This window comes from Meriones unguiculatus, chromosome 8, assembly GCF_030254825.1.
Source record: "Meriones unguiculatus strain TT.TT164.6M chromosome 8, Bangor_MerUng_6.1, whole genome shotgun sequence".
In the NCBI taxonomy this organism is placed as follows: Eukaryota; Metazoa; Chordata; class Mammalia; order Rodentia; family Muridae; genus Meriones; species Meriones unguiculatus.
Genome location: NC_083356.1, coordinates 113,063,311 through 113,078,414, shown reverse-complemented (window position 1 = coordinate 113,078,414; position 15,104 = coordinate 113,063,311). Strand labels below are relative to the sequence as shown.

At 40.6% G+C, this 15,104-nt stretch overlaps 1 protein-coding gene across 4 annotated transcripts in view; it reads right to left on the bottom strand.

Annotated features, from left to right (window-relative positions):
• Pde1a (phosphodiesterase 1A) overlaps positions 1–15,104 on the bottom strand; it is a 256,931-nt gene that overhangs the window by 26,644 nt on the left and 215,183 nt on the right. For all 4 annotated transcript variants that reach the window (XM_060390390.1, XM_060390391.1, XM_060390392.1 and 1 more), the window contains 3 exons: positions 4,132–4,257; positions 1,418–1,519; positions 1,191–1,311 (listed from right to left, as the gene is read on the bottom strand). In XM_060390390.1, coding sequence (XP_060246373.1) covers positions 1,191–1,311; positions 1,418–1,519; positions 4,132–4,257 — 349 coding nt within the window. The remainder of the gene's footprint in view (positions 1–1,190; positions 1,312–1,417; positions 1,520–4,131; positions 4,258–15,104) is intronic.

Genomic DNA, 15,104 nt, shown 5'->3' with positions numbered 1-15,104 from the left:
CTATCAACTTATTTTAGCTCAATTTTCTTAAATTTCACCTACATTCTTAAGATAGAAACCGATCCTTGGTCTTATACTTTTGGTCTTTTTAAATAGAAATATTGTATGATGCTACAACATGTCCTCTGAGTACAGACTTAATGGTACCCACCAGATTGCTGTGTTGTGTTTGTATGATCATTCAGTTTAATATGTTTAAAAGTTTTTCATACCTAGGTAGTAAAGTTCATAATACTGTGGACACGGAAGTTCACAGGAGATTTCAGGTTCATATTCTTCATCCAGGAGTTGACATGGCTCAACTCCACCTAGAGACCATAGATACGCATGCTTGGGACAGGCCTGGTCCCTTTCTTATCTGCTTTATCTGGCCATTGCTGGATTTCATCCTTTATGACAGAGTTCCAATTGTCAGTACAGTACTGGCACTGAGCTCTATGGACTAACAAATCACCAACTTTAGAATGGATCCCAACTTGTAACTAACTGGTCAGACATCAACCTTTCTGTCCTACGGCTCCACTTGGGACTGAAGTCTGAAGTGGAGCCCATCTTTTGGCAGACCACGCCTCTGACTTGTGGAGTTGAAGCCAGTCTTGGGTGGTTATGGGTGGTTACCATCACAGTTATGTTACAGTACCCCAGCTTCAGATGCAGAGATGCCAGAACAGGGAGACCACACCAGAAAAAAAACGCTAGATAAACGCCTGCCGCAGAGGACAGGGCTCCCCTCTCCTCCAGGCTTGCACGTGTTTAGCTCGGCTGGTGTCTTCTCGGCTACATGTTCCTCAGCCTCCTCTGCAGCTATGCATGGAGGTAAACTGTGAGCAGGAGGATATAAAATTTGGAGGTGGTGTGTCACCAACCCCCCTTTGCTTTTTTCACTGTGCAAGCTGTTTGCTTTCACTGCTCTCGGACTTACCTCCTAACGTCATAATAATTCTAACCCGTTGTTCTATGCCTTTCTTCCCTGACTGGCACATCCTCTTATCTACGACATTGCTCTCTTTAGAAGACATTTAATACTACTTTGGATTATCTAATGTATTTACCTAAAACATTACTAAATTCTCCCGAGTGCCCTAACTGTGGGCTGTGGCTAACGGGAAAGTTAGGTCAGAGGCCCTGACTCTGCTGAGGACAGTTGTGTCAACATCCACAGTTGCTGTTTGAAACAGAGCGAGAGGCACCTGCAGGAAGAACTCCTCCATTAGGGACATGGTCCACCGGTAATGCAGCTTCCACTTCTTGGCTGGATGGCTGATGTCGGCGGCGTGGAGTATCAGGGACATAGTTTTGGATCTGTCAATCCTGCCAAACCAAAGACATGCTCAAATTAACAGAACAAAAGTAACCACCTAGCGTTTTCTGAGCCCAAGCCCACAGAGCTTCAGAATGACAAAAGAGAGTAACATACCCTTCAGGCTGCTGCAAGCTGCTCCTTATGTTTTTAATCTGCTGGAAATGGCCTGACATGTCTGTAGCTAACACCATCTCAATCACTAAGTTCCGAAGATCCCTGCAAGGGGCATCAAAAGCAGAACAGCTCATTTGAGTCTTCCTAAGCTTGGAGGGCCAAGCAAAGGGCATTTCTGTAAATGCAATCACACTATTTTTCCTAACGATTGTGAACACAGAGCCACCGCCTTTTAAAGGCAACAGTGATCACAAAAGTTGGACATTCTTTTAATCATCGACACTCCTAATTTGAAAAAGGCATGCCACTTAACATTCTCCTTAAAAAATGAGATATACTCCTTTCATGGGCCACAACATTTCTTCCTAATCATAATTGTTAAGCTTTGTTCTTTTTTCTATTTGAAAAAATATGTGTTATGTGTGTGCTTATGCATGTAGGTGTGCGTGCACACATGTGCACATTTTTGTGGAGGTCAGAGGTCAAGCTCAGAGGTACTGACCACATTGTTTTTTAAAACAAGGTTTTTCACAGACCTGGAGCTTGACAATAAGGTTAGGCTGGCTAGCCAGCCAATCCCAGAGAGCTCCCTGTCTTTGCCTCCCATGGCTGAGATTTCAGGCATGTTCCGACACACCTGGCCTTTTCACATGGGTTCTAGGGATTGAACTAAGGTCCGTGTAGCTGCATGGCACACGCTGTGGTAATAGAGCATTACCCTTGCTCCTGCATATGACATTAAGTGTGTTAGGAGGAAGACATGATGTCAGTGGGGCTTAAGAAGATCCTAAATCTACGTGTGCCCCGGAAAGGGACATAAAGGAGCACGGATTCTCAAGGTCTTTCCTGCACTTTCCCCATTTTACACTGTTTAAATGAAACTGTTGGAAATAGGGTCACTAGTGTGTACCCAGGCTGTGTTAGGGTTATGTAGTGATGCCTTTGTCACTAAACATTGAACTGCTACAGTGGACCTGCAGAGGGTTACAGAAAGTTCCCTCTGGAGGAGATTTCATGTGCTCAGTCATGAAGACAAGAGTCAGCCAGAATCCTACTCCAAAAGCTGGCCTCTGGGCCACAGTGCTCAGCAGTCCTCACAGGCACCTCGGAGAAACCAGATGCTAGCGGGGGTGGGCATGTATATTTTTGGGAACTGGATCCTGTGAAACATAGACATATCCACTGGCACTATTTAAACTTTCAGCCAAGATGCTGTAGCGTAAATACAGTAGCCATATCACAGAGCCTATGTCTGAGTAGAGAACTGAGTCATCCTAGCAAAGGCTTGTATAGACAGTAAACAAGTCAACTCTATTTTGTTTTCACTATGGGGGCAGTATTATAAATTAAAGCAAGGCATGGAATGACTTGAACTATGATTTTGAATCAAATTATTTTTTTTAGCCGGGCATTGGTGGCGCACACCTTTAATTCTAGCGCTTGAGAGGCAGAGGCAGGCAGATCTCTGAGTTCAAGGCCAACCTTATCTACAGAGCAAATTCCAGGACCGCCAGGGCTACTCAGAGAAAACTTGTCTCAGACTCTACTCCCCAACCACACAAATATTTTCCATAAAAGATGGTTTATTTTTAAGGCAACATATTAGAATTTTTTTTTTTTTTTTTACTGAAAATTACAGGTGCCCAATTCAACCTTATTTTAGATGAAAGAGACAAGAACTCAGTATTCTGCTATTATAATTCTGGGCAACCTGCTCAGAATAATTTACCCAAGTATTCAGGGAAATAAAGAAATTGGAGGTAGTTAACAAAATTATTTCCAATCACAGTTTTTAAATGAAAATTTAAAAGAATTCACATCAAAATTTCAACTGGACACAATATTTGTTAAATAAGAGAATTAAGACAAAAACTGTGAAATCTACACGATGTAATAAATATGCTATGCCTTCCATTTAAATACTTAATAAATTCTAGAAGATATATTGATAAACTAGGCAAAATATTAGACAAAAGAAAAATAAGTTAATGTGTGAAATACTTTTATAAAAAACAATGCACTTTTGTAATAAAAAAAACTAAAATGATTTGAGGCAGAAAAATTACAGGTCTTTAACAAGATAACCAAATTTTAATGTTCAGTAAACTTTTATTGGTGTTTTATCAGTAAATAGGTATTTTGTTGGTAGTTTTAAAGTAATGAATTATTAAAACTTACAATCTATGTCATTATTGTACCATTTGTTAACACAATGACACAAAAGAGTCCAACCAGGAGAGCTAATGAGGAGAAACATAAAATATTATGACAAAGAAAGAAAATAGAATATATAAATTCATTCTAAAATAACAAGACTTAACTTTGAGAAAGGAAAAAAAAGAAGAATTCAAAGGCTAGACAGGGAAAGTTAGTATTACACCTAATACCCCTAGGAGGAGAATGAGGTATTTTCCTCTTCACTGTGGGTCATTTTAGTACAGTTGTAAGTTTTGCTCAAGCAGATGAAGGTTTTTTTTTTCTAGTCTCTTTAAAGCTAAGCTCCATATATAGCAAAACACTAGAAATAGGAGTGAGAATGATACTGAATTTATGTAAGACTACATGTTGGTAAAAGCAGCAACAGAGGCAGTGTCCAGTCAGGGGCGCTGAGTTTGAGGGGGGAAGACCAGGGCTTCCTTTCCTCCCTCACACCGACAGCACAGCTTACCTTGCTCTTGAGGTTCAGGTTCCCCTGGGCTTCCTCTGAAACTCACCTCCAGTCATCTTTAGGTAAATTTGCCAAAATATTCATCTCCTCCTCTTGCAGAAGCCGATAGGCGGCACTAACGTGGTGATTCTCAAGCACCGAGCGGTCGTTGTACAGGATGGCAACGTCTGACCTGGGAACGGAAAGCAAACGTCCGGATGAGAAATGATCACGGTTAAGGCATCTCACCGGTTAAGATCCCGTGACTGCACACAGAAAGGCATGCACACGCTACGCTATTAGAAGAACCTGTCTAATAGCATTTGGAGCAGAGTTCACGGTGTATGGATGTAAGGTTCACAGTAGGACTGCAGAAAATTCAGCTTCCCCGCACACCGCCTGCAGCGCACTGTGGTTCCTCAGGGGGTAGCCTATCATTTCACTGCTTCTGGTGGGTTTTCTCTCCCCAGTCGTCAAGGGTTCGAATCATGCAGCAGACGTCTTTCCGTCCTGACTCTTGCTCTCTTCACATTTGAGTTTCAATCCTGCTGCTTTTGTGTTTTTATTTTAAATCATTCTTTGTGCATTTTAAATAATAGTTCTTTAATAGTTATGCCTCATACATATATTGTTCCCTTGTCTGTGTCTTATCTTTTTATTTTCTGAACGATGTCTTTGGCAGAGCATTTTTAAATTTTAATGAAGTTCATCTTTCAACCCTTATTGTTCATACGCTGGGCCTTTGGTGCTGTGTTCAGTCACTAGTAAACCCGGAGCCATAAAAAATTTCTCTTTTGTTGTCTTTTGATTTGTCCTTTATGTTTAACCTGTGATCCTTTTGAAGGATGTGACATTTGTATCGGATCAGATTGCTCGCTGCTTACTTGCAGGTATTTTTAACATGATGAGGGTTTATTTCCCATCCTTCTGGAGACAGGAGAGTTTGAGACGAAATTGCCTCGTCTGGAGAGTCTGCTCTTGCCACATGGCTATCATATGGAAGAAGGACAGAGACATGGAAAGGGCAACGCCCGGCCTACGGGCCCCTTTGAAACGGCGGTATGTTCACGCAGAGGCGCTCTGGTGGCCTCCGTACTTCCGGTCAGGAGTTGCCCCTCCTAGCTGTTGCAAGGGGGTTAATCTCCAGCCCGTAAATTTTAGAGGACACATTCAAACCGTAGCCGTTTGAATCTAATTTATTTGTTTTTGCATAGAGTTGTGATGGTTTTCTAACATCATGTTCTGAAAAGATTCTTGTTGTTCCAAAACCCTGACTCCTGGATCAGTTGACTAAGAGCTGGCGAGATAGCTCACAAGTTGCGCAGCATTCTAGGAGACCCAAGTTCAATCCCAGTACTCACACTCATGACATCTGACTTCTGGTTCTTACTGGAACCAGCACACACACGGCATACACATACACATAAGTAATACAAGTAAATAAATTAATTAAATAAAATAAGTCTTTTCAAAAGATCAATTGTCTAAATGTATATTTCTCTGGGCTTTCTAGTCTGTTCCGTTTGTTTACATGTCTCTTCCTTCACTAAGAGGACACTTTCTCATTATTACAGATTTGTAGTCAATACCAAAGCACACTCCTCGCCTCAGAGAAGATAAGACTTAATTTAGAGCCAACTATGAGTGATCATGGTTCAGGAATACAGATTCAGATTAGTCCCAAATTTCATGGTTTAACATCATAAGAATTCTGTGCATCTTCATAATGAAGAAAAAAGAAAATTTAAAAATCAAGACGTTTTGAAAATATAGAAGTCGTAAATCAAATGGACCTAATAGATGTCTACAGAACCTTTCACCCAAACACAAAAGAGTATACCTTCTCAGCGCCTCATGGAACCTTCTCCAAAACTGACCATATAATTGGGCACAAAGCAAGCCTCAACAGATACAAGAAGACTGAAATGATCCCCTCTATCACATCAGATCATCATGGTCTAAAACTAGACTTCAACAATAACAGAAATAACAAAAAGCCTACACACATATGGAAACTGAACAACCCTCTACTCAATGACACCTGGGTCAGGGAGAAAATAAGAGAGAAATTAAAGATTTCCTAGAGCTTAATGAAGATGAAGGCACAACTTATCCTAACTTATGGGACACAATGAAAGCAGTGCTAAAAGGAAAGTTCATAGTACTAAGTGCCTTCAGGGTCAGGGGAAGGGCAGGAGGACCTCTCCTATCAGTGGACTTGGGGAGGGGCATGGGAGGAGATGAAGGAGGAAAGGTGGGATTGGAAGGGGAAAACAGAGGGAGTTACAGCTGGGATACAAAGCGAATAAACTGTAATTAATAATAGATAAATAAATTTAAATTAAAAAAAAACAAAAAAGAAAGAAATTTGAGGCATCTCATACAAGCAACTTAATGGCACACCTGAAAGCAATAGAAAACAAAACAAAACAAAACAAAACAAAAGGAGCAGATACACCCAAGATGAGTAGACAGCTGGAAATAATCAAACTTGGGGCTGAAATCAATACATTAGAAACAGAGAACAATTCAAAGAATCAATGAAACCAAGGGCTGGTTCTTTGAGAAAATCAACAAGACAGACATATCCTTAGCCAATCTAAAAGGCAGAGGGACACTGTCTAAATCAACAAAACAGAAATTAAAAGGGGGACATAACAACAGACACTGAGGAAATCCAAGTAATCATTAGTTCTTCAAAAGCCTATAGGCAACAAAATTTGAAAATGTAAATGAAATGGACAATTTTCTTGATAGATTCAATTTAACAAAGCCGAATCAAGATCAGTGAAATAAATTAAATAGTCCTATATCCCCTAAGGAAATAGAAGCTGTCATCAAAAGTCTCCCATCCAAAGAAAGCCCAGGGCCAGACAGTTTCAGCGCAGAATTCTGTCAGACCATCAAAGAAGAGCTAACACCAATACTCTTCAAACTATTCCACAAAATAGAAACAGAAAGAACATTATCAAACTCATTCTATGAGGCCACTGTCACATTGACACGTAAACCAAAAACTCAACAAAGAGAACTTCAGACCAATCTCGCTTATGAAGATTGATGCAAAAGCACTCAATAAAATACTCACAAACCAAATCCAAGAACACATTAAAAATATCATCCACCATGACCAAGCAGGCTTCAATCCAGACATGTAGGGATGGTTCAACTTACGGAAATCCATCAATGTAATTCACCATATAAACAAACTGAAAGGAAAAAACCACATGATAATCTCCTTGGATGCCAAAAAAGCATTGACAAAATTCAACACCCGTTCATGTTAAAAGTTTTGGAGAGATCAGGGATATAAGACACATACCTAAACTTAGTAAAAGCAATATACAGCAAGCTTTTAGCCAACATCAAACTAAACAGAGAGAAACTTAAATCAATCCCACTGAAATCAGGGACAAGGCAAGGCTGCTCACTCTCTCCTTATCTCTTCAAAATAGTTCTTGAAGTCCTAGCTAGAGCAATAAGACAACTAAAGAAGATCAAAGGGATACAAATAAGAAAGGAAAAAGTCCAAGTATCACTATTTGCAGGTGATATGACAGTATACATGAGTGACCCCAAAAATTCAACCAGAGATCTCCTACAGCTGATAAACACCTTCAGCAAAGTGGCTGGATACAAAATTAACTCTAAAAAATCTGAAACCTTCCTGTATACAAAAGACAAATGGGCTGAGAAAGAATTAGGGAAACAACACCCTTCCCAATAGCTACAAATAACATAAAGTACCTTGGTGTAACTCTAACCAAGCAAGTGAAAGACCTGTTTGAAAAAAACTTCAAGTCTCTGAAGAGAGAAATTGAAGAAGATATCAGAAGATGGAAAGATTTCCTGTGTTCATGGATCAGTAGGATTAACACAGTAAAAATGGCCATCTTACCAAAAGCAATCCCATCAAATTACATGGTTGTCTACATGTAGAAAAATGCAAATAAACCCATATTTATCATCCTGCACAAAGTTAAAGTACAAGTAGATCAAAGACCTTAACATAAAACCAGACACACTAAATCTATAAGAAGAGAAAGTGGGGAAGAGCCTTGACCTCGTTGGCACAAGAGATAACTTCCTGAACAGAACACCAACAGCACAGCCTCTAAGATCAACAATTAATAAATGGGACCTCATGAAACTGAAAAGGTTCTATAAATCAAAGGACACTGTCATCAGAACAAAACAACAGCCTACAGACTGGGAAAGGATCTTCATCAACTCTATATCTGACAGAGGGCTAATACAGCACAAATCAAGTAATCCAATTAAAAAATGGGGCACAGAGCTAAACAGAGAATTCTCAACAGAGGAATAGCAAATGGCAGAGAAACACTGAAAAAAGGCTCAACATCCTTAGTCATTCAGGAAATGCAAATCAAAATGACCCTGAGATTTCACCTTACCCATCAGAATGGCTAAGATCAAAAAGTCAAGTGACAACACATGCTGGAGAGGATGTGGAGAAAGGGGAACCCTCCTCCATTGCTGGTGGGAGTGTAAACTTGTACAACCACTTTGAAATCTGGCACTTTGTCAGAAAATTAGGAATAGTGCTTCCTCAAAATCCAGCTATACCACTCCTAGGAATACGCCCAAAAGCTACCCAACCATTCAGTAAGGACATTTTTCTCAACCATGTTCATAGCAGCTCTATTCATAATAGTCAGAATCTAGAAACAACCTAGATGTTCCTCAACAGAGGAATGGATACAGAAAGTGTGGTACACTTACACAATGGAATACTACTCAGCAATTAAAAACAAGGAAATCATGAAATTTTCAGGCAAATGGTGGGATCTAGAAAAGATCATCCTGAGTGAGGTATCCCAGAAGCAAAAAGACACACATGGTACATACTCACTTATAAGTGCATACTAGCCATACAATATAGGATAAACATACTAAGATCTGTACAACTAGAGAAGCTAATCAAGGAGGACCCTGGGTAAGATGATTAATCCTCACTCAGAAAGATAAATGGGATGGACATTGGAAAATGGAGAAAACAGGGAACAGGACAGGAGCCTACCACAGAGGGCCTCTGAAAGACTCTATGCACTAGGGTACTGAGACTTGTGGCCAAACTCTGGGCAGAGTGCAGAGAATCCTTATGAAATAAGAGGGAGATGGAATGACCTGGAGGGGATAGGTGCCCTACAAGGAGAACAACAGAGACAAAATACCTGGGCCCAGGGGCCCTGCAGTGATGGATATGCCAACTAAGGACAATGCATAGAGAGGACCAGAACCCCTGTTCAAAGGAAGCCCATAGGCTGCTCAGTCTCCAAGTGGGTACCCTAGTAAGGGGAACAGGGACTGTCTCTAACATGAACTCAGTGGCTGGCTCTTTGATCACCTTCCCCCTCCCCCCTGGGGGAGGGGCGTACAGCCTTACCAGGCCAAAGAGGAAGATAATATATCCAGTCCTGATGAGACCTGATAGGCTAGGGTTAAATAGAAGGGGAGGAGGTCCTCCCCTATCAGGGGACTAGGGAAAGGGCATAGGAGGAGGGGAAGGAGGGTGAGTGGGACTAGGAGGCTATGAGGGAGGAAGCTGCAGAGGGGACACAAAGTGAATAAATTGTAATAAATAAATAAATAAATAAATAAAACAACTGAGGTTGTTCTCTGTGAAAAAAAGAAAAAAGGAAAAGGAAATACATGGCTAGAAGTATCAGGTAGGAGGAGCACAGAGGATGAGCTGATGATCTTCTTAGCCTTCTGGTTGTAAAGAATGAGGGGTCTGTAAATCCCACAGGATTTACTAATGGCAGCAAATTTGTTAGACCGCATACAGAGGAGGTCAATAAATGTCTATAAAGGAGGCGTAAAATGGCCCAGTATAATCTGGCTCTGGACTTCCATCATTCTAACCCCTCTGCCTTGTTGACTTCTAATCAGTTAATACCCTGCAAAAAGCTCAGTGCATGGTGTGTTTCTCTCCAGGAACTTTCACAGCTGCAAACTTTGAAGTGCCCAAGCGGGGAGGGGTGACGTGAGGTAGGGGGAATAGTACTCTGACTTTAACTATTCTCATGTTGTATTATCTATTCTGGAGCTCTTCTTTCTCCATACAAACTTGAATAAATATATTTTTAAAATACACTAAAAAAAATCTGTTTGGGATTGCACAGGACCTTGGGCTGAATAAGATTTTGACAAACTCAAATAAAATCTTTCTACCCATAAACCTGAATTACCTCTTCAATTGTCTTCCACCAGAATCTTTTTGTCTATTAAAAAAATTGAATTTATTTATTTTTTGCAATAATCTGGACCATAGTTTCCCTTTACTCCACTCCTCTTAGTCACTTACTCCTTCTAGTTACTCCTCCTATTCAACCTTCCCTTCTCCCTAAATCCATTCCTCCCTCCCTAGAAAAGATCAGGCCTCCCAGGAATGTCAACTGAACAGAGCATAACGATATAATAGGACTAAGTACAAACCTTCATATCAAGGCTCAACAAGGTGACCCAGTAGGAGGAAAGGGGTCCCAAGAGCAGATGAAAGAGTCTGAGACAGACCCATTCCCTCTGTTAGAAGTCTCACAAAAACCCCAGTGTAACCATCACAGCATACATGCAGATGTCCTAGTGCAGACATGGGCAGGCTCTATGGCTGCCAGCTCAGTCTCTGTGAGTTCCCATGGTCTGTCCTGCTTAGTTGATTCTGTGGGCCATGTTCTCCTGGAGTCCTCAGTCCCTCCAGCTTCTCCCACCAAAATCTATAGTTCTCCTCCTCTAGATTCTTCTACACATTTTGTTACATCTTTACCAAGAGTTTCAGTCTGAGGGTACTCCTGTTAACAGTACTGCACTTGCAAAGGAAAATCCCACCTGTTTGGCTCTGGTGGGGCATACAGCTGTGGACTCAGAACGCCACACCTGTTAACCTTGTATCCTGTGACCCGGCTGTATCACTTCAGCCTCAGGGGTTGCCTCGGTCTTGTTTTACCAGTTCTTTCAGATATGTTACGTAGTCATGTCACTGTAAACAAGGTAGCTTTATTTCTTCTTTCTCAATATAAATAATTCTTGGGTTTTTTGTTTGTTTTCTTGTCTTGGCTAGTACTTGCAGCAATACTAAAAGTCTGTGGTGAAGATGGGATATCCTTCCTCTTCTCTCTAGTAGGAATTTTTTTAAGTTGATCACAATAAAGATTATGTGACTTAATAGACTTTTTGTAGATGCTCTTGTTTCCAATATATTTACAAATTTTAAAATAAAACAAACCCATAGATTTGCTAGAGCATGACCTTTTGAGATAGTACATTGTGCAGTGGCTAGACTGGTTAATCTTATACATTATTTCATACACTTATTATTCTTGTAACATATTTAATGTCTCCTCTTGGTCACTTTCCAGAATGTGATAACGGTAGTCACTGTGTTACATGCTCTGTCTTGTTAACCCATTCCTCTCATCTAGGTGAGATTTTAGACACTGTCACCAACATCTCCCAACTGTTCCCCTCATCACCCAGTGACCACCACTCCACTCTAGGACATGTTATCGAGGTGAGGTCATTGCCCACTCTTTCTAATTTATTGAATGTGACCATAAAGGGATATTATTTAGTCAAATACTTTTCTGCATATTTTGTCATGACCTCATTTCTTCTTTAAATTTTGCTTTGAATATCAAATGTTGAATCAGTGTTATAGCTTGCATACCTGGGAAAATTGGTCATGATGCTAATTTCCATTTTAATTATCATAGTTTAAATATCTATTTGGGCCTTCCTTTTAATTTATAATTCTAACATCTGTGAGATAGTCTAAATATCCAAGAGAAAAAAATTAGCTCATCTTTCTTCAGTCAGTGAATGATAAGCCTCTTTTGCCCTGTTTCAAGCAGTTAATTACATCTTCATTCTTTTGACCCCAAATTACTTTGGGTAGGGGATAAAGAGGATGATGGAAATCACTTTCTCCCACACAATTCTGTGGTTAAATCTGAATATTGCAGATGTACTTGCTGTAAATTAAAGTGTTGAAACTTGTTTTTCAACACAAGTTTGTAGCAGACGCTTTACTCTTCAACTGTTAAATCCATCAAGAGGCTTTTATTTCTCAGCAGCCTATATTTTCATAAAATTTACATTCCAAACTAATGAACTACTTCAAATTGCCCGGGTAGACTTGATATTCTGGAGCAAGGTATGGACCAGTTGCAAGCATCTTCAGCTCTGCAGAGAGGTGCCTTGGCGTCTGCATTCTCTCCTCCTAACGTGTCATGTCTTCCGCTGGTGAGGCAGCCACACGGGTTAGCACAGTGGAAGGAAGCAGCGTGACAGGAGACATCAGCCTACAGCAGTGTCCCTCCTCTACAGCTCCTAACTCCTGTCCCTCTGGCATTCCTGCTTCTTCCCAGATATAGTTCCCTTGTGTGCTGGTTGGTTTTAGGTCAACTCAGCATAAGGAAGACTAACTGGAGAGGGCTCTGAATTGAGAAAATGCCCCCAGTAGGCAAACCCATGGGCCATTTTCTTGGTAAATGGTCAGTGTAGGAGGGCCCTTCCCTTTGAAGGCAGTGCCATATCTGGGAGGATGGTCCCGAGTTGTATGAGAAAGCAGGCTGAGCCAGTAAGCAGCAATCCTCCATGGCCTCTGTTTCAGGCCTCTGTTTCAACCTGTTCCTGCCACCAGGTTCCTGCTTTGAGTTTCTGCCATGACTTCTGCCAGTCAAAGAGTGCAACCTGAGAGCTGTAAGCTGAAAAAAAAAAAAAAAAAAAAAAACCCTTTCCTTCCCAAGTTGTTTTTGGTTATAGAGTTTTATCACAGCAATATGAAACCCTGACTAAGACACCATTGTAAGAAACTGTGTCACACGAAAAGGACTTTCTGGCTTTTCGATAGATGAAGTCCTAGTTACAACCTAGGACTCACCTGCAGCTGGGCAAATGAGCAAGTGAGTATGAAACAAAGGAGCCAACATTGTCACTAAAACAACACAGCACTGCAGGAGACTGAGCACTCATGTGATTCTCTCTAATAACCATTTGCTATGCATTTCATGAAATCATGTTGTCTGCATTATCTAGACATAAGACTTTTAAAAGAAGAAACCAAAGGAATCTGACATCCCCAACAAGCAATGTATTCAAGAGCATGTATAATCTAGACAAAGCAAGCCTTTTGTTTTGTTAACAACATAAATGAATTGGCCTGTCACTAGAATAATCAATCATTGCCTGTCACTCTAATAATCAATCTAATCATTGCATCACCCTGTACTGCCATAAAGGTGTGTGTGTCTGTGTCTGTGTGTGCTTAACTAAAGTAACATCTCTTCCAACAATCTCACAGCCTAAAACTCTCTTGCTAAGAATCATAGCTTAACACAAAGGGAGGCCACATGTTATCCGTATTTAAGTGATAATTAAAGCAATATTAACTGAACAAAATACCACATATATTTCCAGAAGTTTGCCAAGATTATAGGAAAACTATGGTTTCCAATAATCTCTTTTATATCATGTGGACACAGATCTAGCTACGGCAGGATTTTAAAGGTTATTACATGATATGGCTATAAGTATTACTTCCCCTCAGAGAAAGAAGCAAGACTGTGCTTTTGGAGCTGATTTAGCATAACAAAATGTGTATGGCTTTGTCTCAAAAACCTGACAAGCTTGCTGGGAATCCAGCACGCTCTCTCAATGTCTGATGGTCTTTTACTGCTAATAAAAGAACAAGACTCTAAGCAACATGTAGTATCCATGGCAACATGAAGCTCAGCATTTCACAAAGAAAAAATTAATTCCATTTATTTACACTTTCAGGGATTTCATGCATTATAACATCTTTAGTGAACTCTAACACAGTTTTTCCCTGTGTGTTCTACATCACTTTTCAGCCATTTGGTTTACATAGTAAATGTGTCTCCATACTAGAAAAGCCCTTTAAATCCAAATACCGTGAGCACTAGAAAATAGAATTAATGTTATCAGTAACATTTGACCTTACCTCTCCTTTGGCAATGTGCAGGTAACACCGTGAGTTTAAAATGTTGTGTTGCTGCATGTTTTTGTCATTGAAATAGTTTCTTTTGATAAAATTTTCAAGTTCATGTCAATTCATTAAATAATTGACCCTCATAGACAATTTATAAGTCAGTAAAATATAAGGACACTTCAGTGTCCAAGTGGGTTCCATAGTAATGGGACATGAACTGATTGGCCTGCTCTTTGATCACCTCCCCCTGAGGGGGGGAGCAGCCTTACCAGGCCACAGAAGAGGACAATGCAGCCACTCCTGATGAGACCTGATAGACTAAGATCAGAAGGAAGGAGGGGAGGACCTCCCCATCAGTGGACTTGGGGAGGGGCATTCGTGAAGAAGGGGGAGGGAAAGTTGGGTTAGGAGGGGAGGGGGAAGGGGTTTATGGGGGATACAAGGTGAATAAAGTGTAATTAATAAAAGTTAAATATATATATAAGGACACTCATTTTTCATATTTCTTTCTATAAATGAGGAAAATAGCAATTTTTCCTGCCATCTTCACCCTTTTCCTCCCACATGTGCCACCATCTAACTCCTTTGTGTCCTCCTCCTCCTCCTCCTAAGACCAACATTTAAATAAGTCAGGTCTGCCCCTCGCCCCTTCTGCAGATGATAGTGGAAGAAAAGCCACAGTGACAGCCTGATGCAGGCAGGGATGGAGAAAACCAGTTTGCTCTTCACTGTTCAGAGCAAATGTGCTGGCTGATTACAAGTCACTAGCTCCCTTCACTAACCCCTGAAACTGTTGGCTGATACAAAGCTCAGCCCAGTAATGGCCTGCCGCTCATTGTTACGGATTCTGTGGGGATAAAGAGTCTTCAGTAGCAGCCTTGATGTGAACAGTCTTCTTTTCATTTGAGTCAACTCAATGGAAGGAGAGGTGTTCTCCTGACTCTGCAGAATAAGTTCAGAACATCCCTGCCTTGTAACCGGATTACTAAGTTCTCCTCTCCCTGTGTTTGTTCACTGGGGGAGTGGGATAGACAGAATGAATTTACATTTTCTCGGACCTTCAACTTTTT